The 27,651-nt window shown below is 52.9% G+C and overlaps 11 protein-coding genes across 11 annotated transcripts; 4 read left to right on the forward strand and 7 right to left on the reverse strand.

Annotated features, from left to right (window-relative positions):
- Nucleotides 1-659: 659 nt before the first annotated feature.
- Nucleotides 660-3,548, forward strand: RHO25_004995 (uncharacterized protein; the record flags this gene model as incomplete). Its single annotated transcript, XM_023595903.2, has 1 exon — nt 660-3,548. The coding sequence occupies one exon, from the start codon at nt 660-662 to the stop codon at nt 3,546-3,548; it is 2,889 nt and encodes a 962-aa protein (XP_023457509.1).
- Nucleotides 3,549-3,947: 399 nt separating this feature from the next.
- On the reverse strand, nt 3,948-4,758 carry RHO25_004996 (uncharacterized protein; the record flags this gene model as incomplete). The annotated part of the gene is made up of 3 exons (XM_023595904.1): nt 3,948-4,318; nt 4,368-4,415; nt 4,482-4,758. The coding sequence occupies 3 exons, from the start codon at nt 4,756-4,758 to the stop codon at nt 3,948-3,950; spliced, it is 696 nt and encodes a 231-aa protein (XP_023457510.1).
- A 1,065-nt stretch (nt 4,759-5,823) lies between these two features.
- RHO25_004997 (uncharacterized protein) lies at nt 5,824-7,270 on the reverse strand (the record flags this gene model as incomplete). The annotated part of the gene is made up of 3 exons (XM_023595905.2): nt 5,824-7,071; nt 7,131-7,189; nt 7,243-7,270. 3 exons carry the CDS (start codon nt 7,268-7,270, stop codon nt 5,824-5,826), a joined length of 1,335 nt encoding a protein of 444 aa, XP_023457507.1.
- A 234-nt stretch (nt 7,271-7,504) lies between these two features.
- Nucleotides 7,505-7,744, forward strand: RHO25_004998 (uncharacterized protein; the record flags this gene model as incomplete). The annotated part of the gene is made up of 1 exon (XM_065602614.1): nt 7,505-7,744. The coding sequence occupies one exon, from the start codon at nt 7,505-7,507 to the stop codon at nt 7,742-7,744; it is 240 nt and encodes a 79-aa protein (XP_065458686.1).
- Nucleotides 7,745-7,835: 91 nt separating this feature from the next.
- On the forward strand, nt 7,836-9,497 carry RHO25_004999 (uncharacterized protein; the record flags this gene model as incomplete). The annotated part of the gene is made up of 1 exon (XM_023595906.2): nt 7,836-9,497. One exon carries the CDS (start codon nt 7,836-7,838, stop codon nt 9,495-9,497), a length of 1,662 nt encoding a protein of 553 aa, XP_023457508.2.
- Nucleotides 9,498-9,722: 225 nt separating this feature from the next.
- On the reverse strand, nt 9,723-11,094 carry RHO25_005000 (uncharacterized protein; the record flags this gene model as incomplete). The annotated part of the gene is made up of 2 exons (XM_023595907.2): nt 9,723-10,525; nt 10,578-11,094. The coding sequence occupies 2 exons, from the start codon at nt 11,092-11,094 to the stop codon at nt 9,723-9,725; spliced, it is 1,320 nt and encodes a 439-aa protein (XP_023457515.1).
- A 148-nt stretch (nt 11,095-11,242) lies between these two features.
- Nucleotides 11,243-12,313, forward strand: RHO25_005001 (mitochondrial 54S ribosomal protein uL4m; the record flags this gene model as incomplete). The annotated part of the gene is made up of 1 exon (XM_023595908.2): nt 11,243-12,313. The coding sequence occupies one exon, from the start codon at nt 11,243-11,245 to the stop codon at nt 12,311-12,313; it is 1,071 nt and encodes a 356-aa protein (XP_023457516.1).
- Nucleotides 12,314-12,889: 576 nt separating this feature from the next.
- Nucleotides 12,890-13,516, reverse strand: RHO25_005002 (uncharacterized protein; the record flags this gene model as incomplete). Its single annotated transcript, XM_023595910.2, has 1 exon — nt 12,890-13,516. The coding sequence occupies one exon, from the start codon at nt 13,514-13,516 to the stop codon at nt 12,890-12,892; it is 627 nt and encodes a 208-aa protein (XP_023456682.2).
- Nucleotides 13,517-14,199: 683 nt separating this feature from the next.
- Nucleotides 14,200-23,121, reverse strand: RHO25_005003 (uncharacterized protein; the record flags this gene model as incomplete). Its single annotated transcript, XM_023595911.2, has 1 exon — nt 14,200-23,121. The coding sequence occupies one exon, from the start codon at nt 23,119-23,121 to the stop codon at nt 14,200-14,202; it is 8,922 nt and encodes a 2,973-aa protein (XP_023456685.1).
- A 962-nt stretch (nt 23,122-24,083) lies between these two features.
- Nucleotides 24,084-24,764, reverse strand: RHO25_005004 (uncharacterized protein; the record flags this gene model as incomplete). Its single annotated transcript, XM_065602615.1, has 2 exons — nt 24,084-24,309; nt 24,400-24,764. 2 exons carry the CDS (start codon nt 24,762-24,764, stop codon nt 24,084-24,086), a joined length of 591 nt encoding a protein of 196 aa, XP_065458687.1.
- A 2,142-nt stretch (nt 24,765-26,906) lies between these two features.
- RHO25_005005 (uncharacterized protein) lies at nt 26,907-27,242 on the reverse strand (the record flags this gene model as incomplete). The annotated part of the gene is made up of 1 exon (XM_023595912.2): nt 26,907-27,242. One exon carries the CDS (start codon nt 27,240-27,242, stop codon nt 26,907-26,909), a length of 336 nt encoding a protein of 111 aa, XP_023456684.1.
- Between the last annotated feature and the right edge of the window lie 409 nt (nt 27,243-27,651).

Below are 27,651 nucleotides of genomic sequence, written 5' to 3' on the forward strand. Positions count from 1 at the left end.
TGAAGTTATCGCAACAAGAGCGGGTCGGAGTCGGATCGTCGCTGCTGAATCATCACATCGTCTCGAGTGGAGCCGATGATAAAGGAATGGGCATAAGATTTGTAGATGCAGAACTTATGCTGGACACCTACTACATCCTGCCAATCTGCACGCTTGCTTGTTGAAGACATTATTGAATCACCAGGGAGCTGTATCGGATGATGAGGACAGTGTGGGAAATTCAGAGGAAAAGCAATACTGACGACCATTTCTGATCCCTGCGGTTTTCCGGCTGCTGAGTGGACGTCCTCTTGTCAACGACACGTCCTCTTCGTGCCGCAAGTGCTGCCTTGGATATTCATCCGAGCGGACAGAACGATTGTATCTGAGGCTCGGACAGACTCCATACTCCACGAAGGAGCACATTGCAAGGTTTCTTGTCTGCCGATGCATATTTAACGAGACCAATCAAATGTTGAACGAGGTCCAGCACGTGCCTTCCAAAGCGTGGTTCAAGGATTTGACGTCAGGCGCGTTGATGGCACCGCCACAACCGCGTTGAACTCTGTGTGTCGCCTGCCTTGTTGTGAGCATACCATGTTTGGTGCTCCAGCACTGTGTGCTGCCGGCAAGTGGTCGGGATGAAGGTCTGATCAGTGCAGTCCAGCAACAATGCGACCATGAGCCGAAACACGCACCTCCCGCCAGACTCGCACACGGCGCGCCGACTCGAGCATGCCACTCCCGACCACCTGCATCAGACCACCCGTCGTGTCTTCATTGGACCCATCCCGGAAGGCTGGCTGAGCAGCCACCGTAAAGAATGGTACAAGCAATACGTCGGGGGCAGAAGCAAACGCACTCTGTCCTTCCGAGCTGCTGACCCGGCCGCCACCGTCCAGCACGTCGATGGAGCCTCGAGCAGCCGGGACCAAGGAGGGGAAGTCGCGGGCGATGTGGTGTCCGCAGAGGAAGCACCTCGTCTGTCCGGCATCTCGGAGAACGCAGTAGGAGGGAGCGCAGCATTAGGCCCGGCGAGCACGACCAGTCTGCTGCACAGCCAGAATAGATCGATACTCGAAGCGGTCGAGACTCACGAACAGGCCAACGCGGAACAGCATGCTCCTTCAGGCATATTGCAGAGCAATGGGACTGCAGACAAGGCTGCTGGCAAGACGCCCGGCGCAAGGGTGCGCTTCACCGAGGCCAGCAGACTACAGCTACGTGCCAAGGCATCACGACTGGCAGCGAAAGGTGGCCTCCGACATCGTAAGATCAAAACCGGCGAGATGATGAAAGTGGACAAGATGCTTGTGCGCATCGATATCACACAGCAATCGCTACGTGAGGACTACGATGAGAAGATCAGTCAAAGCGTTGTCACCAAAAGCATGGACAAATGGCGCGAATTTATGGTGGTATGCCGAAGTCACGAGGAAGAGGATGCCCATGCAGTTCTCCAGCTATATCAAACGCGAGTCATCAATGTTTCTGAAGACGAAAAGGTCAAGAAAAAGCCCAAGGTACAGATACTGCTCGGGAACAGTAAAGTCCGCGTCAATTTGTACTCGTCACTCGACAAGACGCTATGCTTGTGGACCACAGATGGCGCCAGAACCACGATATACTACCTGCGAGCACCATCGAGTGCCACGGCTGTGGAATGGTACACTTTCTTGCGAGGAGTGCTTGGCCATAAGAGGGCCGAGACCTTGCAGGTCAACATACCTGATCTCAGTGTCAGCTTGCGCCTTGATGACCCCTTCAAATCAATTGAGACGTCGCAGACGGCAGCCGACGCCGCCGTTGGTGACGATGATGCTTTGCTCAAGGCTGTCAACGAGGAGAAGGGTGTTGCCGGAGGCATTGTCACACGATGCATGGACATGCTTCGCGAGAATCCAGAGTGGCAAGATGTGCTCAAGGTTTGGGCCCAGGAAAACCACATAGGTCTTGCCTGGAAACGCTACGATCGACTGGAATGGTTACATGGTGCTGTAGAGCAGAGGATGTATGGCACGATTGCTATGCAGCGCACCCACGATCTAGAGCTTCGGCCGAAGGACCACTATCCGAGTCATTTGAAGCGGTCTGATGGCTCTGATCTTGCAGAGCCGGCTCCAGTCGAAGGCTTCTTGATCCGCCTGACATCACAAAGAGGCACAGAGCAGCGTCTCGGCAAGATGCTATACAAGCGACTGTATTTCACCACTCAGAACCAATACCTGCTTTTTACCCGTCCCGCCAAGGCAACGCCCCCGCCTCCTCCCAAGATGACTGCACAAAACAATGCTGCCACCATACCATCTGCTAAAGACTTAGCAGCACAAGTGCCACTTGCTTATGATGTCGAACCTTACGAGTTGCAAGGCAACAACATCGCTTGGCTGGACAGTCAAGGCGTTGTTCCTGCAGCGGAGGTGCGAAATCGAGACGAGGAGGCTGCAGCAGAATCCGAGCGCAACATCAATATGTTGCTGGCATCCGACGGCTTCATCAACTTGTGCAACGTGCACCATGTACGGAACTTTGTCAACGGCGCCTCGCCTGCTGATGAGAACCTCGAAAATGGCGAAGAGATCGACTTCCACGTGCAAGTCCCTGACACCAGACAGGACGATGGCGCGACAACCGAACTGGACGAGGATCGAGTTTTCGAGCTCGTGATGAAGAATGGACTGGTCGTTCGTCTACAGGCTTACAACAAAGCCACTCGAGACGAATGGGCGAAGCGCATGCGGCAATTGGTGACATACTGGACAGTACGAAAGAAGGCAGACATGGACCTGTACAAATCCACTCGCGAGCAGAATCTGCGACAGCTGGGTATCGATGAGCGTGCTGAAGCTGTCGTGGGTCAATTCGCATACAAGTGGGAGGTGGGCAAGTCGTTTGCCTCACCGACCTTGTACAACATGTGCGGAATCTCTGCATGTCGTGCCATTCATCTCGACGGAGTATTGTTCCGGAAGCCCCGCAAGCATACTACTTTCGAGCGCAATCGCGTTATACTCTCGCATGGTCATTTGTTAATATTTCAGGATACCCTGCGCAAGCGCACCGGTAAAAAGCTACAGCACATCCACCACGAACGAATTGCCTCCATCGACCTGACAGGTTGCTACCTCTATTCTGGCTTACTTACCGAGAACGATCTCCTATACCAGAATCAGACCTTCGACTCTAATACGCCAGGGCATCACGCCCTTCCACGCGTTTTCTTGGAAGATGGCTGGACAAGTACGGACGAGGATGCCATGACTACGTTCGTGATCTGGCATGCTAATAGCAATTCTTGGTTCAAAAGCTCGTCCACCGTCGACGATCATAAGACTCAACAACAGCAAGCCGATGCAGATCGTAAAGTTCGAACCAAATTAACCAGAGTTAGCAAACTTGGAGCCACGGGACGAAGTGTTGTGTTCAAAGCACGCAGTCGCGCGGAACGAGACCACTGGGTTTTGGCTATACAGGTGGAGATTGAGAGGCTTGCGAGCCAGGTGGACGAGGTGCGACTAGTCAGTGCTGGGAAGAAGGATGATGGCGAAGCTGAAGTTGAGGAAGGTTGAAGGAGGGAGAGAGAGTCTTCAACACATTCGTGAACATTTATCGTTTGAGCGTGGGCGTTTTGTTCTTGCGGCATATTCAGCACAATACCCTTGGGCGTAGCATGGCAGGAAGACAGAACACGATGCATAATACTGTACAGTAATCTCTATTTGTTAGAACAGTATGCTAGCAGGCCAGTCGTCTGCCGTACATAATCAGTTTTCACTGGAGGTCGAGACTCAAGAGTGTGGCAATCACTACAGACCGTCAAGGAAGTGAAAGACGAAATCTCGCAGGTTTTGAGCTGAATAGATTTTAGGATCATCGAGATCTCGTCATAAGAACAATGCTGTACATCATCATGAGCCATGCAAAATTGAAGAATCATGCTCGCGGTACTGTCAACGCTTCTGATCGCTCTAAACACCAATGTCCAAAACATTTCCCAGTCCCTCGTTGTAAAAGTTACCCGCGATAGGTCCGATCAATCCATTGTTGCGAACATAATCAACCAGTGGGAAGCGGGCTCTCAGACCCGGCAGGTTCTGGAGCTGAGCTGGTGGGACATAGTTCGGTGGTTGGCGGTAGATAAGGAAAGTATAGTGGTGAGGTGCGACGGAGAGTGGAGTTGGGAACATGTAGGGTGCTACGATCTTGCGGCGCTGAGTTGGAATGAAGTCGGGTTGGACGTCGGAGACGATGAGATGGAGAAAGGGAGCCAGGATTGGGGTTTCGGAGTTGGGTGCGTCTGGGTCGGCCATGATGAGGGTGTATTTTGTTGTGGCGGGGTCTGGTACAGTTAGTGGATGATTGGTAGGTGGTTGGTTGGCAAGACATACCGAAATTGGGTTCTCTTGTGAAGCTGAAGTTTGGGCTGGGGATAGTTTCTGCGGAAGTGTGTCAGTTCTCTGATATTGGCTATCGTTCGTTTCACATCATTTGGTTGTACTCACCAACAGTGGAGAAGTTGTTGCCGAAGTTGACGGCCTTGTTGCCATAAGACACCGCCAAAGCAGAGACAGGGTTGAACTCTGGAATCAATTGCGCCTCTGCTGGGTCGAATTGAGCTGGAGTTGGAGGAATAATTCCTTCTCGTAGAAAGGCTGCTCTGGCAGCGGACAGTTCAGCCGAAGTAGCGATTCGGCATGTTTGACGTTCTTCGAGAGCAGCTGGCTCGGGGAGAGCGACAGCGCTGACGGTAGCCACGAGAGCGAGCAGAGAGACCAACATATTGATGATGGCGACGAAGAATAGGACTTGCAGTGAGATAAATTGTTGATCCGAACACCTCGAAGAACAGCACAACAGACATGCACTCCACTTACCTAAATACTCAGATCGATCAGCGACGCCGAGCAAAACGACGACGATGCTTTTTGTGTAATCCGCGTCCGCGGGAAGAGGGAGACACGTAGTGGGCTGCTGCTCGTCGTGTACGTGCTTCCATCACACACCGCGCGACTCAAATCAACAGCAAGTGTCCACAGGTCCGACTCCCCGAGCATTCAAATCTCATCTTGCAGCAGACCTGAGTTTCTTGTGACGTCCGCGCTTCCCTTAAAGTGGCGCAGATCGACACGCCATCTACCGCCAGAAGCTCCCCAAATGCTGGGCGGGCGTCGTCAAGCATCTTGGACTCAGCTTTTTTATCATGTAGCCAAGGAGGCGGCTCTGCTGGTAGCTTTGAAAGCGTTGCGCCATGACATCGGTGTCGAAGTACGATTGCCTGCATTGGGGGGACTTTTGTGGAGGATCGAGATGGGAGGGGGAGGACAGGATAGAACGTAGAACGTCAAAGCAAGACGTGCGCCAAGGCTTTAGAGCTGGATGTTTTGGTTTTTCTTTCTTGGGAGAGGAGCTGCCTGGACGACGGGTGGGCTTGCTTGTATAGGGTAATGTCTTCTGGTACCATGCACGATTGAATGGCCCTCTGCCATCTGCTGCTGCGATGCTCATCGATCGTCGTCTTCCGGACCACGAGGTGCCATGCAGCATCGCGTGCGTAGCTCGAGCTACGACCGGACTTCGCAGCAAAGTAAGGAGACTCTGGAATGTTACTTCTCGTTCTTGGATTGCTGCTTTTGCGCCCCTGGGCTTCCCTATCCAGGCCTGTAGCCAAAATGCTAGGTCGTCATATGTGCACTCTATACTACACGAGCTGAGAGTCAGCGTACGTCTCATAGCCAGGCCACCTGCGACCCTGCTCACACATCACCCTGGAATCGCCCAAAGAACGCCGAACGCTATGCAAACTTTGCAGGAGGCCTTATAGCCCATCGCGGAATGAAACAGCAACTACTGTTGCGCGCATTGTGCTCCTTGCGGCCTGTCATCGTCGTCTTCCCACTCCGCACCTGCTGCTCGTGGGTCATCTGAACCAGCACCAAAGCCATCCAGAGAGTCGACGACTTCGAAGTCATGGATCTCGTCAATGATCTCCGGGGTCTGCCCAGGCTTCACATCTGCGAATCCACCAGCAGGATTAGCAGTTGGTTGAGGCAGCACAGCTTTGACACGATCCACGGCAGCCGGGTCTTTGAGCCAGCCATCCTCAGGAAAGATAATCTTGAGCGAGAGGTAGAGATCACCCTTGTGGTCCGACCGCTTCATAGGCATGCCCTCGCCCTCGATCTTGAGAACCTCGTCTGGTCGCAGAACTTTGCCATTTGGTTGCTGCACCTTCAGATGCAGTCCCCGGCCGTCGAGATGGGTGATCACAACGCGATCGACGCCCGTCAAAGCCTCAGCCAGACTGATTTCCAGTTCCGCGTGCAAGTCTGCGCCTGCTCGGTTGAAGGTCTTGTGCTGCTCCTCGACCAGTTCGAATATGATATCTCCAGGCTCTTCGTCGTTCGGATCCTGATCTGCCTCGCCTGACAGAATAATGTGTTCTCCTTCTCGTGACCCTCGAGGGATGTAGAGCTCCAGGATTTTCTTCTGCTTGATTGTGCGAGCGCCTTTGCACTTCTTGCACTTGTCCTTATCCGCAAAGAACTGCCCTCGGCCACTGCACGTTGAGCATTCGACTGTCGCCTGCGTTACCATGCCGGGTCCCACTGGCTGCAGTCGTGTCTGCACGCCGCGGCCCTTGCAAGTGTCGCACGTCTTTGGCTTCTTGCCTTCTCTGCCTCCACTGCCCTCGCAGTTATTGCAGATGACATTCTTCGTGCTGGCAAACTTTGTCGTCTTGCCCTTGTACAACTCCTCCAGTGTGACCTCGTACTGCTGCATCTCGTTCCTGCCCTTTGGTCTCTTTCGGCGCTGTCCTGGCGGGCCTCCACCCATACCTCCGAATGGATCACCGCCCATGCCACCCATACCACCACCCATACCGAACATCTGTGCTAGAATATCGTCGAGGTCAGGTCCTGCCCCACCTCCGCCTTGGCCCTTCTCGAAGGCGGCCATGCCGTGCTGATCGTACATCGCTCGAGTATCGTCATCGCTCAGGATTTCGTAGGCTTGCGAGACGGCTTTGAACTTGACGTCTGCCTCTTCTCGCTGGTCCTCGGGAACTTTGTCGGGATGTGATGACAGCGCGGCCTAGCGGGGCGACAATGTTGGCTGATGGTTATAGACCCTCATTGTGGGGTGGTGCTTACCTTGTGATACGCCTTCTTGATCTCCGCTTTACTGGCACCTTTTGAAATCCCTAGGATCTCTGTTTACTTATGTCAGCCATCGCCTTGCGCCATGGGATGGCCGGGTGCCTACCGTAGAGATCGATCTCTTCTGCGCTCATCTTTGCGCGTATTGTCGACTATCCGAGTGTCTGCTAGAGTTTTCCGTGTTTCTAGGGAGAATGGCAGTGTACGCGACCAGAATCAAAGGAGTTCCAGGGCAAGAAAGGAGAGGTGTCGGCGATGTGCAAAGTAGCAGAGATCGCTTCCAAAAAGATTCACTCGACACAAACAGCTGATTCAGCAAGCATCGGGCCGGAGCTGGAAACCGCGAACGCCGACCATTCACTCCCGTCATGCATGTGACAGTCACCACATCGTTCATTGGGATTCGGTCGAATTCGGCATCTGATGTTATTATCGAGCCGGCGCAGACATGCCACGCCACCAGTCGTCGGCTGGGTCTGCGCAAGTTGCCAGAGCCGCCAAGCACGGCCATCAAGAAAGGCCTTTTCCGCACCGGCAAGAACGAAACCGAGTCAAGAAGTGATTCCATCGCAACAACGCGTCCCAAGCAATTTCCAGAATGCCACTAGAAGACATGCTTCGACAAATCATGGCAGACAGGGAGGCAGGCTGCCTGACACTCCAGCCAGGACGCGTTTTGCCCCATCCCCTACCGGATACATGCACATAGGAGGACTGCGAACAGCACTGTTCAGCTATCTTCTCGCCAAACGTACTCAGGGTCAATTCCTGCTGCGAATAGAAGATACGGACCAAAAGAGACTAGTCCCGGATGCTGAGCAAAGGCTGTGTGACGATTTGCAGTGGGCTGGCCTGCAATGGGATGAAGGCCCACAAGTTGGCGGCGCGTATGGCCCCTACAAACAGTCCGAGAGAAATCACATCTACCAAGAACATGCTCGCAGTCTTCTAGACTCTGGAAGTGCATACCGATGCTTCTGTACGCCTCAGACCACAGGGTCACAGGGCAGCAAAGCCGCATATGTTACCAGTGGCTGCTACCAAGACTGTTCCTCGTTGTCGGCAGGACAAGCACAAGACAAAGCCGAGAGCAAACACGAGGCATACACGATACGCCTCAAGCAGCCCATTGATGTGCACAAGCGTGTCTATACGGACTTGATATATGGCAAGATCCAACGACTCAAGCGATCGCCAAGTGCGGGGCAGAACGCTGAAGATGATTCTGGCATCGACGCTGCGGATACAATCCTGGTGAAATCTGACGGCACACCTACATACCACTTCGCGAATGTTGTCGATGACCACCTGATGAAGATCACGCATGTTATTCGGGGCACCGAGTGGATGGCCAGCACGCCACTGCACTACGATCTATACATCGCGTTCGGTTGGACACCTCCTACATTCGCACACGTTGGGTTGCTTGTAGATGAGAACAAAGCCAAGCTCTCCAAACGAAGCGACACAGGTCTCGTACTAGACGTGAAAGGCATGCGAGAGCAGAATGGGATACTACCAGAAGTCCTTACCAACTTCCTCGCCCTGCTCGGCTGGAGCAATCCTGGCCGCAACGATGTGTTAGAGATGCAAGAGTTGATCCGAGACTTTGACCTCAAGTTCACAAAAGGCAACACCATAGTCCGCATGGAAAAGCTCTGGTTCCTACAAAAGCAACACGTTGCTCGTAGGATCGAACAAGCTCGTGCAGCTAACGACATCACTCCCATCGAAGACATAATCTCCGCCATTGAGAAAGAAGCACCAACGAACACACCCTTCTTGCAACAGCACATTGGCGAGGGCAAATTGTATCCAGATCTGAGAACCTACATCCGAGACATTCTCCTTATCGACTCCAAATCATATCAAACCCCGCAACGATTCCTCACTCGAAACCAGTACTTCTTCTCCTACGATTCTACTCTAGTTCCAGAATCTCCAGAGCACTACCACCAAGACGACAACCTTACGATTACAGCCTCGGATCTTTCTCAAGTGATCGAGCACGCACTATCTACGCCTCTGCATTCTGCCCCGAGCGAGAACTCCGGTGGGCGGCATGTCTCAAACGACACATTAGACGCGCACATTGCCCACTTCTCAACGCTAGTCCACGATCGTATCAACACGTCGATAGCAACCCACCTCAAGTTCGGCAAAGACTTAGTCGAGGAATCAACCGGAACAAGAAAGGCGTACAACAAAGCACTGATGCGGTACTTGCGAGAGAAATTGAGTTACGGAATGCCTGGACCCGGGATAGGACAAATGATGGCAGTGCTGGGCTTGGAGGAATGCTGCAAGCGGTTATTGGGTGACAGGAGCGACCTAGCGAAACTGCATAAAAACCGGGAATGATGGTCTGGGTGTTGGCAGTCCACACTGCAAGACTCACATGTAGCATAGACACCTTTGAAAGGAATTGTACAATATGCGATGAGGACATGGATCTCAACTTAACGCTTTTCATACATTTGAGCACTCACTATACACTTCTGAGTGCCGTTGTACTCTCCGTAGTACTTCTATCCCCACTGATCCATGATATCATGTCACAGTCAACATCTCACCCTTTCAGCCCGCCTATCTATACCTCTCTTCCTTCAGTCTCTTATACGGAAGCGGCTCCACTCTCTTCCTCTTGAACTCCACATCATCGCCCACAATTCCCGCTCTTCGCATCACACCGGCAGTTCCCTCGTCCCATACTGTCCTGAACAGCTCCAGTCCAATGGCCTTCAACTGCAGGTCCTTCCTCAGCGCTCTCAATGGGAAATCTTCTCTCCTCGCAAACCTTCCATCCCGCAAACTCTTGACTTCGGCAAGATCAAATTTCTTGCAGACCTTGACAGGAGAGTCAATGAAGTTCTGCGTGGGATCGGTGGAGGCGGGTTGTTCGAGGATGACGATTGACATGCGTTGGTATGGGAGACCAGCTTGAGAGTATGCCGGTAGCCAGGGAAGAATGACCTGGTCTTCTGAGCGAAGCTTGCCCAGATCAACGGTGGTTTGAGTTGGAGATATTGGGACGTTGCAGGCGAGAAAGTGGCAGCGGTTGTCGAAGCCGTCGATCTCAACATTAGGCACATCCGGGTTCACGACAGCGATTGTGACGAGTTTCTCGCCGCGCTCGAACGATTGTATGTCGAGGACGGGTGCGTGTTCGGATATCCGTGTGTCAACAATTTCGCCATGTTGTACGTTCCGGATCTTTCGAGGGTTGTTTGGGTTGGCAAATGTCAGTTTCGTTGACACGATGGGGTCAATTTCTGGGAGCACATCCGGAACGATGTACATCGTCTCGATACGTTGTATGAGTAAATCGCGTTCGTAGGAGCGCCATTTCTTGTCGGCCAGATGACGATAGATGGGCTTATTCATGTCACCTTGTAGTACTGTCAGCACTTGCTCCTGGAGTTTGGCAGCTTCGCATCTCACCTTGTCCATCCTCGAAGCGCTTCTTGACCATAGGATCGTTGATATCAGCCAGAATCTTTGTGGCCTCTAGTTTCCGCCTCATATCATGGAGCGACTTCTCCTTGAACGCAATCTCGGTCTCGGTCACGGGCACAGAATTTGACAGTTTCTCGATTCGTTGTCGATACCTCGCAATCATGTCCAGCTTCTCCGCCCTGTCTTCCTGCAGGAACTTGCGAGCCTCCTGGAAACATTGATAGGGGAGCTGTTCGAATGGAACGTTGGCGCTGCTCGCTATTGCTCGTCTTCGCCGTCGTGATCCTATGGGCATCTTGCCCTGCTCTCGTTGCAGCTTTCGTTCGAGACGAGGCGTCGAAACGGTTAATGGGTCCAGTTCTCGCGCGGGCTTGATCTGCTCCGTTTCGGCATCCTGGCATGGCGTCGAAGTACTGAAGGACCGGATGGGTAATAATAATCGTTCATGGCGCGTACATCGAAGGCATTGCGCCATTGGGCGAGCACTCCGCTCCAATGCCATGATGGGGTGAGTATGTGAAGCCGATCGGTGGTGGACGAGATGGAGCTGGTCGAGGTGGATGAAATTGCGGAGAAGCTCGGGAGTGTCGACGTGAACCAGATGGACGACAACCTTTACCACTCGTCTACACCACAACACCGCCCCGACAATGGCATCAAAACGAGCGGCGGTACCGGCGAAGCACCTCGTCAATGGGTTCCGGTTATATGAACAGCCCACGCGATGCTTCGCCCGATCTATGGCCACGGCATCCCAGGAGCCTCTCGCAGCTCCGGAAGATACCATCGTCGAAGCCTACGCCGAGTCGCAGAGTCCACACACGGCACCGCAAATGTCGCGCGATATGCTTAAAGACACATTTACCGTGCCTCCACCCGAATCCTTAAGCGACGATGTCACAATACCTCTATCATGGCAGAAAGCCTATCAAGCACCACCGAACCCCTTCCAAAAGAAGGCCCAATGCACCATCTACAAGTTCCCCTCCCTCGAACCGACCTCATTCATTTCCTACCCAGGCACACATCTTCTTCTGCCCATCCGCAAAGACATCCTCCACCGCGCCGTAATCTTCGAAGCCGATGCCTCACGCCGCGGAACGGCGAGCACAAAATGGAGATCCGAAGTCCACGGCTCCAACCGCAAAGTGCGACCACAAAAGGGCACAGGAAGCGCGCGATTAGGCGATAAGAAATCTCCCATGCTCAAGGGAGGAGGTGTAGCATTTGGACCCAAACCACGAGACTTCAGTACGGACTTGCCAAAGAAAGTGTACGATCGCGCTTGGAGGACAGCGTTGAGTTATCGGTACAAGAAGGGAGAATTGATCGTTGCCGAGGACAAAATCGATGTGACTCGCGTGCACGAGAACAGCTTGGAAAGATACATGACTGATGTGCTAAAGTGGAATGGGCTCGGGAATCACGATGAGAAGAAGTATGGCAAATCATTGTTCTTGACACTAGAACGACGAGAAGGCCTCTTTGCCGCGCTGGAGAAAGGCAAGATGCACAGACATGCAAGGGCCATTGAAGCGGAATGGGTTGACGTGAAGGATTTGCTGGAAGGAGGGAGACTAATTGTCGAGAAAGCGGCGCTCGAGCAATTGTTTGAAGAGCATGAGAGTGACTTGAGACCCAGCGAGAAGCTGGTGATGCAGATGCCAGAATTGTACGATGAGGAAGTCGAAGCTGGGGATCGTGCCCTTAGTTTGAGCTGAGTTGAATAATGTACTTCAATATGCTTCATGATGTATACAGGGCACGCAGAGCTGTGTACGTTCTCATGATCTTTCAACTTGAGATGCGACGAAATGTCTGATCACGTCAAAGGTCGCTCGCGAGATCGGTCTATCATCTGGCCGAGAAGTGCAATGCAGTTCTAGAGATCGAAAAGGGGAGATCCCGAGCGTCATACTCCTGGCAGGGTCGCACTCCTTAGTCCAGACACGGATGGAGTATGCGCGCTTAGGACCCTCGTGTTGAATATTCAGAATCCGGTCTCGCCCAACGGGAGCCTGGTCTACCGTTGGCCAGGCTTGTTCTCTTGAACCACTTGCCGATGCTGAATCCCGTCCACTATGCTGTGGCGTTGGGCTGTCTGACGCAACAGACATTCTTTCTGGTGCACAGCGCAGAAGCGACCCCAGGTAGCCACACATCTAGTCATGCCCTGAGTGTCCTGCTTCGCGACAGCACTCGTTCGAATGATCGAAACCGATCTTGCACACAAGGCACTGTCCCTCCCCAGTCTGTCGATCCCTCTGTCATCTTCCATTCCTCTCATCATATTCACTTCAAGTCTTCTCAACCTCCACCGCAACCTCCTCTCCCTTCCCATTCCCGCCACCCACCTCTTTCCCAACCCCAGTCGCAGTCGCAGTCGCATTCGCAGCCGCATTCGTCAAAGGCCTCCCCTGAAAAGTCCACTGACAAAATCCTCCCAACTTCCCTTTCATCTCCTCCCTCTGCCTCGCCCCCTCCACACTCTCCACCGCCGCCAAAATCTTCTCCACCACCCCCTCACACTCCTCCCTACTCGCCTTCCTCCCCCTCTTCTTCGCCGCACAAACAACCTCCACTCTCCTCCCCTCCGCCAAAAACCCTTTCAATTTCTCCAATCTATGCATCAAATCATTCTTCTGATCAATCGCCCAATTAATTTCCAAAGTCTTTAACCCTTCTCCACTCACAACTTTCTGTACCCTCTTCTTCTCTTTCGCAAGTTCTTTCGCTTTCTTTTCTGATTCGTACATGTCTTTCTTATTCAGGATTTTACATTTGGGAATGAAATCTGGATTCCTGGGTTCGTCGGGAACGAGTTGGACGAGACGATGGGTTTTGGTATCGAGGGTTTTGAGCACGTCGAAACGCGTCATGGGTTCGAGGAGTTTATTCGTTTCTGGGTCGATGAGTTGGATCATTTTGGCGGTGATTTCTTCGTTCCATTTTTGGGAGCGTTCTTCTGCGGCGCGTGTTTTTGCTAGACGGCGGGTGGAGGTGGAGAATTGTTGGGTGGGTGATCGAGAGTACGGTTGATGGCGTGGGTAGTGGAGGAGGGCTTGCCGTGCGGCTGGTTTCGAGAGAGCTGGGAGGACGAAGACTTGGTAAAGAGCTTGGACAGTTGATGAGGTATGCTTGGAGTGCGTCATGTCTATCAGATGGATGTGTTGTGGTGTAGCTCAAAGCTCAATGCGTGAGCTTCAATGTGAGGTTGAGCTTGCCAGTCAAGCGAGGTCACGTGGAGGCGGCATGATCTTTCTATTCAGTCAAGAACCACACTAATATTATGCAATGTGAAACATTCTTAGTATTTATCTAGACTCTGACCTATACACAAGTTCCCTGTCGCTTCGATGCAGCCATACAAACCACAATCAGGCTTTTTCGTGGAAGAAGCAAAACGTCGAAAACGCCTCAGGTGCTGTTCCCTCCAACCTTCTTCCCATGCCAAAGACCAGATCCTATCCCTAGAAGTAACTCAAAAACAATCAGAGCGAAGCGAAAGTCGCGGGTATCAGCATGTCCAACCAGACAAGAGTCTCCGCTCATGAAAGAAACAACCCGCGCTATGCATAAAAGAAAACTTCCCCGGTTCTCCTCATCTCTAATCTCTCAACCTCCCCAGTAACTTCTGCGGTCCCAGAAGCAAATTCCGCTTTCTCTTCGACTCTTCGACGTCTTCAGCTGAGGGCTCGGCTGCAGCGACAGGAAGACTATTGTGACTCTGGCTATTCGAGCTCGTTGAAGTCGAAGATTTTTGCTTCAGGCGATCACTCAGACCAGTCAGATGTCTCGTGATGGAGACTGCACGATTGCGCGAGTCATCTGTATTGGTCGCGCTCGGTGGCGAGAGTCGCAGACCTGGTAGTGACTTTGGCGACGCATTATTTCCGTGCTGCGAGGGCGGCGGTTTGATAGATGATCCATTCTCGCCGTTGGTCATGAAGCTTCTGGCGCCGTCCTCGGAGAAGCGCAGTTCAGGACTGGAGTCGTCGTAGGAAGAGTAGCTCATGCTCCGAGCGACATGGCTGCTTGCAGGTCTCGCACTGTACGGTCGACCAGATGCATCTGCCATACTGTTTTCCATGAAGCTGCTTGTCTCGGAGCTCGTTGTTGTTGTCCAGTCGACTGTCCCACTTTGTCCACCAGCCCACGCGGCCTGGCTGCTGTTGGCACTCATGAACGTGCTTCTGTTCGCCAGCTCTCTCAGCTTCGATGTGACTTGCTTGTTTGGCTTGTGGTGACTGAACTTGTTGCCGACGATCGCTCCAGCATGACTAATCAGCGCTCGAACAACATCCTTCTTGAGCTGCATGGCCAGATCGAGATTTGACCATGTCTTGTTGCGATATTCGAGTGTTGGCAACTTGAAGACCAAATCGTGCACGTCTTCGATATTACGCTTCCCTTGGCCTTTGTACGACAAGCAAAGGACCATGCTTGGGATCTTGACATAAGCAAGTGTCATGTAGTTCGAAGCTCTGCTCATCATCTGCGTCAGATCATCAGTAGGGCCGTCCTTTTCCTTCTCCTTTTCTTTCTTCTTCTTGTCTTCACTGGCTTTCTGGTATGCCGCTGCGAGTCGCTTGCTCTTCTCATACTTGCTGTCACGGTCGTCGCTATCGGCAGTACTATGCATCGTGGACAATGAGCGCTGACTAGGCGTTCGTGCTGGCGTGAGGTTCGATTGTGACAGAGCGCTGCGAGATGCAGGAGATCTCGCACCGGGACTGCTTCGAGTGGATTTGTCGGAGTGTTGGAAGATCGTCAGAGCATGCAGGCCGTGATGATTGGCGTTGGAGATGCCTAGACCCTTGGTCTCGGACTTTGTCTTCTTGTGCTTGGTCAAGGTCAAAGTAGGCTTCAATCGTGCATCCAGAGAGCCTGGGCCGTTGGGATCGCTTTGCATATCAACGTGGTCCGTGATTGTTGACTCGAATGATGACTGTGGAGTAGTCTCCCGCTCAGCCTCCTCGTCCTTTCCATCTTCCGCAGGCAGCATGTTCTTGACCATGAATGGCGAGAAGCCTCCGTCGAAGGCACTACCTCCCACGCCGGGAAAGATGTACTCGAATATCCTCTTGGCGACATCTCGCTCTATCTGCAATCTCAGCGGCACCAGATCGACTTCAAAGTAGTCCACAACAGGTATGCCGGCAATAGCTTCAAGCATCAGCCATTGAACACGTAGCATTTTGCCGTCGCGCAGCCTGCGACCGCCCTTGCCCTCGTCCGTGAAGGGTGATATGATCTCAGGATAGATCGCATCCTTCAGCAGATTGTAGCCATTGATGCGAGTGATCTCCACGCTATTGTAGTTCGACCCATCATAATTGTCAGTCCGATCGAAGCTAGCATCCTTGAGCTGCAATTCGATGAGCGATTCGCCCATTTCTTGAATCAGGTGCCATGCGATCTCGCGAGATGCGATGTGGATGTGCATGAAGCCGCTACTATTCTCCGGCTCTCTGCGCTCCTCGACATGTTGCTGAGAAGTGGTAATAGCTTTCATCATGAAGAAAAGCTCGTCTTCACAACTGGCTAGCTCTTGATCCAGCTTAATTCTGTCCTTCCAGCCTTGGCGATCGAGGAATTTCTCATTGACCTGGAAGTGCATCTTGATCTCCTCAAGTTGCCTGATACGTTCTTGCAGCATTTGCACCATCTCAGGGGCGCCGGTCAAATCACTGAAGTCGGACGCCAACATGATCTTCTCAAGTCGTTCGCTTCTAGTCTTCTCAAGAGGCTCATTGTATAGCAGAAGATCCATGGCGATCACGTACATTGCGAAGTACTGCGTCGAGTCGCATATGGCGCGGAACTGTGGGAACTCCAGCCAAACGTGATCCATGCGGGTTTCGGCCTCTTCTGCACTCTCAGCTGTGGTTGGCTCGCCACCAGAGATGTCATCGTTGTATTTGAGACGCAGTTGGTTGTACTTGTCGTATCGCAAGCTTGCTGACGTCCTATGCACAACGCGATTGAATCCGTAAGGATTTGTTTGGAATTCGAACATGATTTCCATCGGAGCCCACGGAGGCCAATATGTACCAGCTTTGACACCATATCGATTGGCAGAGTAGAAGTGCAAGTATTCGGTAGAGAAGTTCTTGGTACTTGTAACAAACATCTGCACACTGTCTGCGGCAGCATTGAAGCGTCGTTGTACCAGACCACTGACGTCGTCGTCGATTTTGTCCTTCTCCATGATTTGGATGACTTTCAACTGCATTCCCTTAGCCGTGACGAGTACAGCCGATTTGGGGTTCTTTTCGCTTTGCAGCTGGACTTGCGGAGCGATCAGGCGGAAATGATACGTGTTGAGCGCAGCAAACTCCATAGCAATGTCATCCATTGGTCCACCAGTACCATTGGTCGTCCATCGATCGAGCTTGTCCGCCTCGTCAGCGTCGACAAAACTACGACCATCGCGAAGCAGCTCGTCGATGCGGTCCTGGACGGTCTCATCGTCATCCGCGTCCGGCGACATGACTCTGTACTGTGTGGCGTACGACTTCTGCCGCTTTGGTGTCGATGGACTGTCGCCATTCTTCCGCTCTTCGAGCACGTCCAGAATGAATTTGACTGCGCGGCGTGACATGTAGTATACAAAACCACGCCTTTGACCATTCTGATGAATATAGCGCAAGATAATGTTCCTGAGCGAATTGTTCCATTTAATCTGCGCATTGTGCACGATGAAGCGGTTGTTGAAATCGCTAGTGTAGTCCGCTAGGGGAGCTCCGTCGACGTGCGCAGGATCAGAAGTGTTGGCGTAAGGATTTTCATGCGCTTCGAAGAACTTCTCGCTGGTTTCCAGATCAGGAACTGCCGAAGGATCTTCGTCATTCAGTCGTTGAAGAAGTTCGTCGAGAATGTTTTGAAGGAATTGGTGTTTGCCTTCTAAGGACTTCGTGTGATTCCTCAAGGCGTCTACTTTCGCTTGTAATGCTTCCACCGCCTCCTTGTTTTGGGAACTCTCCCGTACCAACAAAACTTCTTGCTCGCCCAGTGTCCTTGTGTTCTGTTCTTGCTTTTCTTTGATCAACGTCAGTCGACGCTCGATGAGTTCGGCCTGGACGCGTCGTGGATCGTTTTTCTGCGACATGACACAGTAATGAGTTGGCTCTTCGCCAAATGGACTCGTCCGCGATGGATCCCCGGCAATGGTGCCGTTGTGGTCTGTTTGCCGGAAATAAGTGAATCGCGGGGCGTACCCCAAAGGTAAGATCTTTGTTTCTGGGTCAGCCTCGGCGGGGAGGATCCAGTCCAGCTCTACAAAATCATCCATATCGATCCAGGAGAAATCATTGTCTGGGATATCGAACTTCGACATGTCCACCAAAGGCACTTGCCCGTGGAGCGAGGCAAGCGTTTCGTCATTGGCCTTTTCGATGTCTTCTGCTCTGGTGCCTACTATGGCAGCAGACAGAGCACGCAAATCGGCCGAGATGAAGTCGAGCTGTGCCGAGTTGATGCGCATACCACTTGTTGTCTTGGCGCGAGCGCCCTCTTTACCTTTCAGATCGAAATACTCTCGCCTTTGATGCAGATCCAACATGAAACTGTCCAGTCGCATCTTGAGTCCAGTAGCAGAGACGGACTGCGATGCGTAGTCTTCGGCGTCTTTGTGTTTGTAGACATGGCTGATGAACAATGGCGACAGCAGCAAGTTGTACTTGATCGTGGCCATATGACGACCGAACTTCTTACTCTTCTTCTCTTGGATGCCCCACAGCGGTCCTTGCTTGATTGGCAAGGACATGACGCCAGAGAACATTGACCACCAGCTGTAGAAGTGAGAAAAGAAGCGAGGGGTGAGATGGACCGAATTGTAGTTGTTCGACGGCTTGAGGTTGTTGACTGACCAATCTCGATCATGGGGCGCAGAGACAGCGATCGACATGTGGATGTGGTGGCTCCTGAAATCGCGGAAGGCATCATACTCTTCGCCATTCGGGCCGTTCTTAGCAAAATCTGGATGTTTCAGCACAACATCGTAGTGCGGTTTGAACTTGAAGCTTCGTTTGCCGTCTCCAACGTCGCGCTCAAACATGAGTCCGGCAAGCCATGTGACCTTGCCTGAAAGCTTCATGACGACCTTCTTGAAGTGGGCGTTGTTCTTCGTGATGCTCGAGCTCGATGTGCTACCATCGTCAAGATTCTCCAGCTCTTGCGAATGACGAGCGTAGTTGGAGAAGTCAGGCACAGCGAGAATGTACTCGCCGCTGTCGACGGTGAAGAACTTGCGAGGATCGCTGTGCTGGGCAATGTTCCAATTGACATTGTCCCGCCAAACCATTACCAAACCAGCGCCTTGGCCAGTAACAACGTAAGGATCCCTAGACCCCTTGATGAGGAAGTGGACATCGCCATCACCTTTCCAGGCAACATTAATTCGAGAGTGGAAGGACAGGCGTATCTTGTCCCAGAAGCCAACGCGATCTGAGGGATCGACTGGCGGCTTCGTGAAATTCTCAATGACCTGCATCGTGTCTTGAATGGCAGGCTGATACGATGTTGACCAAGATATTTTTGTCGGATTGCTTGTATTGATCTCAATTTTGATGTCAGAATACGTCTTGACAGCGGAAATGGTGCGTTGAACATCAATGGAAAAGCCCTTTGCGCCGGCCTGCATTTTGTCGGGAGGCACGACCTGCACAGTGACACTGCGCTGCGACTCGACATCACGAAATTCTTCGGCGATCACAAAATCTGTTCGTACTGACATCGCGGGTAGTCGAGCGGACTGACCAGCCGCCAATGTTGGGATGTGAAGCATAGGCAAGGGGTAGTCGCGCAGCTGTACGCGTGCCTCGCCCATCGTGAGGTGCACATTCATGGGGATCAAAAGACCATATTCCATGTTTCGTGGCATGCCCTTGCCGACACTATGGAGGAATTTCGAGTACTCCTCAATGGGAAAGGTCGGCTTATCGACGGTAATGCCCAGATCCGTGATTGCGACCACTGCCAGACCCGGCCGCCTACTCCATGAAAGGATAGGCTCACTCTGGTCCACATCGTCAATGTCATCCGACACGCCGAACAGTTTGCGAATCTCCTTGATAGCATGGCTCTGGAAGGTCTTTACGCGATCAATGCGAGCTTTCCACGACTGCGCGTTGTAGATGTCCAGCTTCTCCCGTGCTTTGTCGATCGAGACAGCAGCGGACTCGCTGATGCCGCATTTTCCCTCTGCGTCGTAGCGCATGCTGCGGCCACGCCTGTGGCGATAGCTATCTCTAGGACTAAGTCTCTCGCCCTCTATGCTTTGACTGCGCTTGGGAGGATTGGGTTGCCGGTTGCGAGACCTCGAGCGCGAAGAATGTCCGATCTGAGCAGACTGTGCTCGAAGCCTCGACGATCCTTTCTGCTTGCTTCGAGATAGACGTTTCTTCTTCAGCTCGAACGCTTCCTCCCGGGCAAGCCTCTGCTTTTGCTCTAGCAGCCCTGCGCGATAGATAGCCCCGAGTTTGGATTCGAAAAGGCTATCTTCGATATCAAACAGGAAGATCTGACTGCGCACGGTGATCCGAGGAACGTGCTTGGGGCCTTCGGGCTCCTTGGCGAGGATGTAGTCATTCGTACCTGTCCGGAAATGGTGTTGCATCTGCTTTGATGTCTTCACAATGTTCGTGATGTTGTCAAATATTGCGTGCACTTCGAGTGAATGCGGTATGGATATCCTGATGGCTTCAGATGCGACATCGATGGACTTCTCGCTCAACGTGTTCTTGCCAACTTTCCGCCGCACATCGCGCAGATCGAGGCGAAGTATTTTGACGATGACAACGCGACTCCACGCAGTCCTTGTCGCGGGAGCCTTGACATATAGCCGTGCGTTTTTAGTGCGCAGAAAAGGCGAAGACCATCGATGCCGGCCACATTCGAGGTAGCAGATTTGTAACATCATTGGAGGGTCGGCGGGTGTCTTCGCTTTTATCTGAAGCAAGCTTGCTTTAAAATCGATCGCAGTGATCTCGCGACCGGCAAGCTCTACAAGTTGAGGGTCAGCCACAGACAGACCTCCACTTTGTGCTCGACTAAGACCTGGGATGGGCGGCTTGTCCTCCCCGCGATCCAAGAAAGTCTTCTTAATCACGGTGGCAGCAACGCCAATGGCGAAGTGGTTGTATAGAGAGTATTGCAACAGGATACTCTTTGCGAAAGAATTGACATGGAATATGGGCCCCTGGGCATCCGTCGATGTAGAAAAGGCAACCTCGAATCGCGGCACCGATAGGAAAGACTCGGATTCTGAGTTTTCGATGGAATCGACAATAAGACCCTCGAGATTTTGTATATGAAATGTGAGCCGACGGCCATCAGCATAGCTGTGATAGCGCTTGCGATGTGAATGATGCTCGCCATGCTTTGATGATTTGTCCTTGTTAGGTGTCCTGATGATTGATTTTCGACGATCGGTTGGGTCCGAGGTCACCGACGCATCGTCTCGTTGGGATTTGTACTCTATCGCCCACGATTCCAGCTGTAGGCCAAAACCACGCGAATCCTTCGAGACTTGCTCGTCAACTCCCGCAAGCTCCAAACCAAAGTCAGAACCTTCGAATTTGAATTGTTGCAGCCAGTTTGGCGCCCGACGCAAAAAACTTGCTTGTGCTTTGCTGCCAGTGGGATTGCTCGCGAGTACATTCCGCCGGAGTTGTTGGACGACTTGGCGCACGCCTTCGCATATGTCCGGGCGGACCAGAAAGACAGTGTACGATTGTGCTCGCCCGGAAGCAATGACCGAAACGTCTGGAATGGCATTGACGTCTACCTGTACTTCCACAAAGTCGCTCTGCAGAAGATCGTGTCTGTCTCCAGCTGCACTCTGGTAGTATAGCTTGTGTCTGGAATGGCGATAGTAGGAGTTCAAGCTATAATGCAGGCGACCATCGGTCGCATGTGATGACTCGCACTCCCATGCAACAGAGGATACAGAGGATATCAGCAGGTCAAAATCGCCCTCTTCGGCATTAGCTTTGTCCATGGGAGGTAGCGATATACGGAGAACTGGCTCCTGCACAGAGAACTTGACATGTGCCTTGGGCAACAGCTGGGATATCATGTGGTGATGTGTCGACGAAGGTTGATCGTGTTGAGGGCGTCTGGATCTTCGTTTCAATATCTCACGGACCAGTGGCAAATGCTTCGGGTCCAAATCCACTGAAGGAGAGGTGCAGACAAAGTTGGCGTAAAGCATATTAGTATTGCGATCAGTAGGCCCGTCATCTCTGGTAGCTTGAATGGTACGCGAAGGGAGCGTTGTCTTGACTGTTGCAGTGATCATAGGCACATATAGCATGCGTTCCGGGTGTTCAAGACCATCGTCAATGCCCGCAGCAATTGCGATGCCTGTCAGGAGACCTTGATGTGCGACATCCTTGGTTGAGAAGTACATCCTGTGCGCTGGACTCTTAGGATCCAACCGCAGAATATCGAAGCCCAGTTCCTTCATTGCGAAGTTGAAATAGACGTTTCTGTCGCCGTGGGCTTTGATGGACAACTTCTTAGACAGGCCGACGAAACCTACGGCGAACTGCACTTCCTGAATCCCTCGAAGTACGGAGGCGATGAAAGCTCGGGAATCGGACACAGCGCGCACGATGTGATTGTCGCGACTCCCAGGATCGTCCAATTCACCCACAACAGCTGCCAGGTGATCGCTCGAGCCGCGCCTGTCGCCTTGTGGTTGAGCATATCTGCCGCGAAGCAGATCCGCCAACCGCTTGGCATGCTCGATGTCATCGTACGGCACGTTTACACGTCCAAGCTTGAGTGCGATAGACGCATCACGCAGACCCTCCCGGTCACGATGTAGCATTCCGTGTATGTTCACCGTGCAGTAGTCGAGCACCTCAGTAGAGTCTCGGCCTTCCGGAGTGAACAGCACGCTCCTGATCAAAGCCTTCCACTCGGCAGGACATTGCGTATCCGGTCGGTGCTTGTGGTGCTGGAATAGCCTGCTCCGGTCCACTGTCTGCGATCTCGTGTCCACCGACATGGTCAAGCGCTCCATCCGGACAGATCCGACTCCCACGACGTTCAGCGTCACTGCTGTTGCGATCAGATCAAACAGCCTCAGCCACCCAATTTGTCGATGCAGCCTCTTGATCTTCTCTTTGACTTCCGTCAGCTGCCTCCACAGCTTACCATGCCCATCTGCATCCTGCTGGTCTACCGGCGTCTTAGGCCGTTCTTTCTTCTCTCCTTCGGCGCCATGTCTCCGTCGAGTCTCATCCAATGCTCTCAAATCTACCGTGACCACTAACTCCGTAATGACCAAGCTGCACCATGTTGGCAGGGCGAATGTCGGGCGGTGAACAGACAGACCAATGCCGCGAATGTTGATCTTGAGGCCATTCCGCGGAGAGAAGGCGATGCGTCGGAAGCCCGAATAACCCACCCGCTGTATGGAGACACCAGTGACGATGCGCAGAACGGCAAAGACGACGAACGTGAAGAGATAGCCGACGACTACTAGCCCCAGCAAGAAGGACAGGGTCGGCACAGGCATGTCGAATACGAATGCGCTCTATCCATCAGTGCACTTCGGGTGCGCGTAGTTCAGTGACGCGCTCTACAGTGAAGATTGCGGCGTTCATAGTCTCGTGTCAATTCGTGAGGTCGTGGAATGCGGTATCGGTGTTCGTGGGTCGTGTGCTCGTGTGGTCCGCGGGGATAATCGTGGCGGAGCGGGAGGACGTATGCATGCAGGCAGCGGCAGCGGGCAAGACGGCGGGAATATGGGCGCGAGTGAAGAGCGAAACAGGTGTCGGTATGTGCTGGCAGTGCCGCGAGAGAGTGGAGCGGCCGTTGACTGCAGGAAGAGGAGAGAGATGGATGTTTTGCTATCGATCAGTGCACATTCACTGCGAGGAGCTGCAAGATGATGCGCGGCTGATTGACAGCGATCATGAGCGAGCCGACGCACCCGGCGAGGAATTCCTTTTCTTCACCACGTGTCGGCCAGCTTCCAGCGCGTCCACCTACATATGTGTGGGCGCTCGTGTTGCCCAATGGCGACGATGCTCTGTACGACGGCTCGTCTGCCCTGCAACACGCTTCTGAAACACGATCTGATGGTCGTGAGCAACGAAGCTCGGGCCCCGTTGGAGGCTCTTCGGCACGTGGCCGCCCGAAGTTGCCGAGTGGAGCTCCTTCACCATCACATCTGCCCCTTCTCTTCGTCTCTCCTTCATCGTCAACAACCATTCCCGGCGGTAGAACGAGACGGAGACGATGCCCAAGCACAGAGCAGTCGACAGCGGCTATGGTATCAGACCCCCAGTGCAACATCAAACATCAGCAACGACATTCACAGGATTGATCTTCCGCCAGACAAGGAACACATGTGTCGCTAAGCAAAGCATTTCATTCCCACTACGTCTACGTGTCGAGGCCGTATACCGTTGATCATTGCTCGTGATTGCATCGAAGCACACTCTCCACCGACTCGAAGCATCCTGAGGCATGACTCTAGGTCCTGGGTGGCAGGTCGCCAAAGCGGCAATCCACGTAGTGGTGATTGTACACTCCGCTGCTTGGGCCGGTTCCAACTCGGTCTTGGATCGACACTGCATATTTACGGCAGTTTGATCCATCCTTGAATGCGAAGCCCTTGCATCTGGGATCCTCAAGACAATACTCGCGGCAACCCACGTAATTTCCTTTGGTCTTTGAGGTGTCAACCTCATTGACCAGCCTATGAAGACATTGCATCAGTATGTGTCTCAGCAGTATCATTGCTCTGGAGCAGTGTTGAGAGCTTCTACTGCGCAGGAAGTTATCTCACCAAGGTGGGTTGTTGTGCGGTGTTCCGCCCACGATACCCGCAGGAAGCTGGTAGTAGGTCGATGAGAACGTCGCGTCTGGTCTGACGGACAGAGTAGTGTTGTACAACTTGCACGTGCCCATTCCAGAGTCTACAACGATGAATGCTTTGCATTGCGCGTTGCCGGCAGAATGGCACAGAGCTCGGCAGGCTTCCACGGTATTGACGCCTCGTTCGTTCAGGAAGCGGACTGTCGCACTGTTTTCCAGGTTTCCCCTAACGGCGCCACGAACACCTTCGATCAGACAGGAACCTTCTGCGTTGGGCTGACTGACGGGTGTTGCGAGCGCGAGGGCTGGGAGGAGAGAAAGAATGGTGAACTTCATGGTTGTTGAGGTGTGATGGTGTTGTGAATGGTGATCAATGTCAGGGGTTGTTCTTGGGGCCTGTTAATGTCGGCGTTGCTGATGATGGTAAACTGAAAAGCAGATCTTTCAGTGTTCTATATACGCCTGCCACGAGGCTGACCGTTGATCGTCCACTTTCCCAACATGGCAGCCATGCTGTCCTACTCAGCGTGGCTGCACACCTTGCGGTTATGGCTGACTTGTGTTCGCTTCCGAAAACACAAAGCGAAAGACCTATGTCTCGACGCCGGTATGCCAAGCGACAAGGACTTGTCGTCGGTCTTGGGAGCATCTCCTGCAATGCAGTGCAGGAATTCCCTGCCGAGCCGACCTGGAGCACGATTCGGAGCCTGTGGGCCATCTCGCTTCCTTCCCAAGACGGATCTGGCTGCGCACACCCGAACAGGAAAGATCCCAGAACTTGGAATGTCGGAAAGACGTTGAACGCATCCGCAGCAGACCTGTTTGCGGTAAGATCTGCATAGAATCAGCTTCGACTTTGCCGCAAAGCTCTCTTGTTTCCTCGTCAATGGCCACGCAGCGCCCTCGCGACCGGGCTGCACTCTGGTCAGAATCGACTCGACTCCACTTGTCAGACCACGCATCCGCCTTCCTCGCCTCTATCAGCGAAAACATCAATGTGGCTTAAAATCCAAGCCTTGGCTACCGCCAATTGCGCCCTCGACCAACGTTGCGGTGCGGGCTGACCAAACTCAATTCAACATCGCGCTTAAAATCGCCAGGATAGCCACGTTCTCCTCGCTTCTTCCCCTTTTGAGCAAGTGTACTAACGCCTCTAAGCCTCTTCTTGGCGAGGCGTAACCTCAGCTTTATCGGTATAACCAATAGATTTTCTCCAACTTTTCCTTCCAAGACTATACCAAGTCGCTGCTAGCACCAGACGAGCTCTGATGGCCTGACTCCAAGAATCGTTGTCATGCAGACGTGACAAGTTGATATCGGTAGCGAGGACGCGCACGCTGTCGCCACGTGGAAATGGCGCACGCAACGCTGCACGCAAAACGCACGTACGATCTAAGCCACGAGGCGAGACGCCGGATACCAGGCTATCGGCCTTGCCCGGCCCCTGCCACAGCTATTGAGTCGGAGCAATGGAGACTTTAGACGAGGCTTTTCGTCCTATCTGCATATGGAAAGCAGTGAGAGAGCCACTCGCTACACAACGCTGCCATTTCTTCTTGACGGTACTCTTGGTCGCCACGTGAGTCGGTCTGCCCTCTTGCCCTTCTCTACCGAAAGCACTCGTACCATCCTTCGTACGAGTCGGTAGGAGGTCCGACTGGCGATAAGTGATACTTCAGCAAGATGTGCTGTGCGGCTATGCAAGCTGAGCGCTAACGACACCGACGGCTCGGATTTCACCGATCGAATGGCACGATCTGCCGCACAATTTTATGCACGCTGCAATTCTGCCAGTTCGATTGGCGTTCGCAAGGACATCTGCACAGGAAGTCAAGTCAAATGAGAAGGAATTTTTGGTCGAATGGTACTTGACGCGACAGTTCAGAACTCATGTGATGCCTCATCATCTGCCAACGGAACTCACTTGGCTCATAGGTAGACCAAAGACAACGAGCGTCGAAGTCGACAAAGCACTCCTCATCTCACTTGGTATACTCGCCACCGTCTCTGCAGAGTCGTAGTGGTCAAAGGCATCAACGTGACCAGCAGGTCTCCCTGACCGTCACAAGAGGCATAGACCTCATCATCACCTGCAAAAGTTTCAGTGCGCCTGCAGCTAAGAAGAATTGCCGTAAGCGTCATATTGGTCAGGAGACTGCCTCGGTCGAAGTTGTCTTAGTGACGCCCGTCGGTGTGGCCCTAGTAGTCATAAGGGAGGGTGATAGAGTTGTGAGGCCAGCAAGCAAGGCTGTAGGACTCCATAAAAATACCCCAGCGGTCAACAAGGCGGTACACGACTTCGCGCCCATGGGTACATTGCATGCACTTGCGTGCGCTGAACATGCAGGCGGCTGTAGCCTGCTGTGCCTCTGACCAGTAGGGAGCGTACTAACGACTGAGCCTCCTGTTGCTCAAAGCGCGTCGGGGTCGCCGTGCGGTTGCAGGAAGGGACGCTTGGGACGGTCACCGGGATTGAAATTACACGTTGCGATAGCTGTTTTTGACATTTCTGTACACCACAGTAGTTCTACGTGCCGTCCAGCGTGCATATGATAGGTGGGCCCGTGAAACTCCGAGGGTTCCACATGAAGCTGCAGCAGTAGCATTGATTTGCAGATTCTTCAGAGCTTTCAATGTGGCTTTGCCCTGCTTGACATTCGTACTCGGGTCTCCCGTGATGGTGAAATTCCCGAGGGCTAGTGTCGTTGGGCTCAGTAGCAGAGTCGTGTTGTCGCTTTCGGGGTTTGAGATGGTGAGCACTGGCAAAGGGATTGTTGACGGCTCATCAGCCGCAATCTCAGCTTCTATACTCATTGGTGCGGAGGAATTTGGGTTGCCAAAGACACGGTGACTGTTGCTACGTTCTCACTCTTCAGTAGGGTGCAGAGTTGTTGAGAAGTCTCTGATCAAAGACCTGACGGTACGCTTTCTGTTCGTCGAGCAAGGCAAGTGAGCCTCGATGAGCAGCGTAGTTAGGGCATCGATCCGCTCGGACAGACCGAACAATCAGCTCTATGCGTTGAGCAGATTCAAGCACTCATCGCTGCTGTAGAGGCTATGGCATAAAGAAGCCCTTGTGCAGTTCTACACATGAAAAGAGCCCCGGCGTATCCAGAGGCGTTGTCGGCACCCATCGCGTTGACTTATGTGCCGCCTTCACCGTCGCTGCCCTGGCAGAACACTTCGCTTGATGTCTCGGCGCCATCTACGCCGCTGAGTAATA

The sequence above is a fragment of the Cercospora beticola genome, chromosome 3 (genome assembly GCF_033473495.1).
Source record: "Cercospora beticola chromosome 3, complete sequence".
Classification (NCBI taxonomy): Eukaryota; Fungi; Ascomycota; class Dothideomycetes; order Mycosphaerellales; family Mycosphaerellaceae; genus Cercospora; species Cercospora beticola.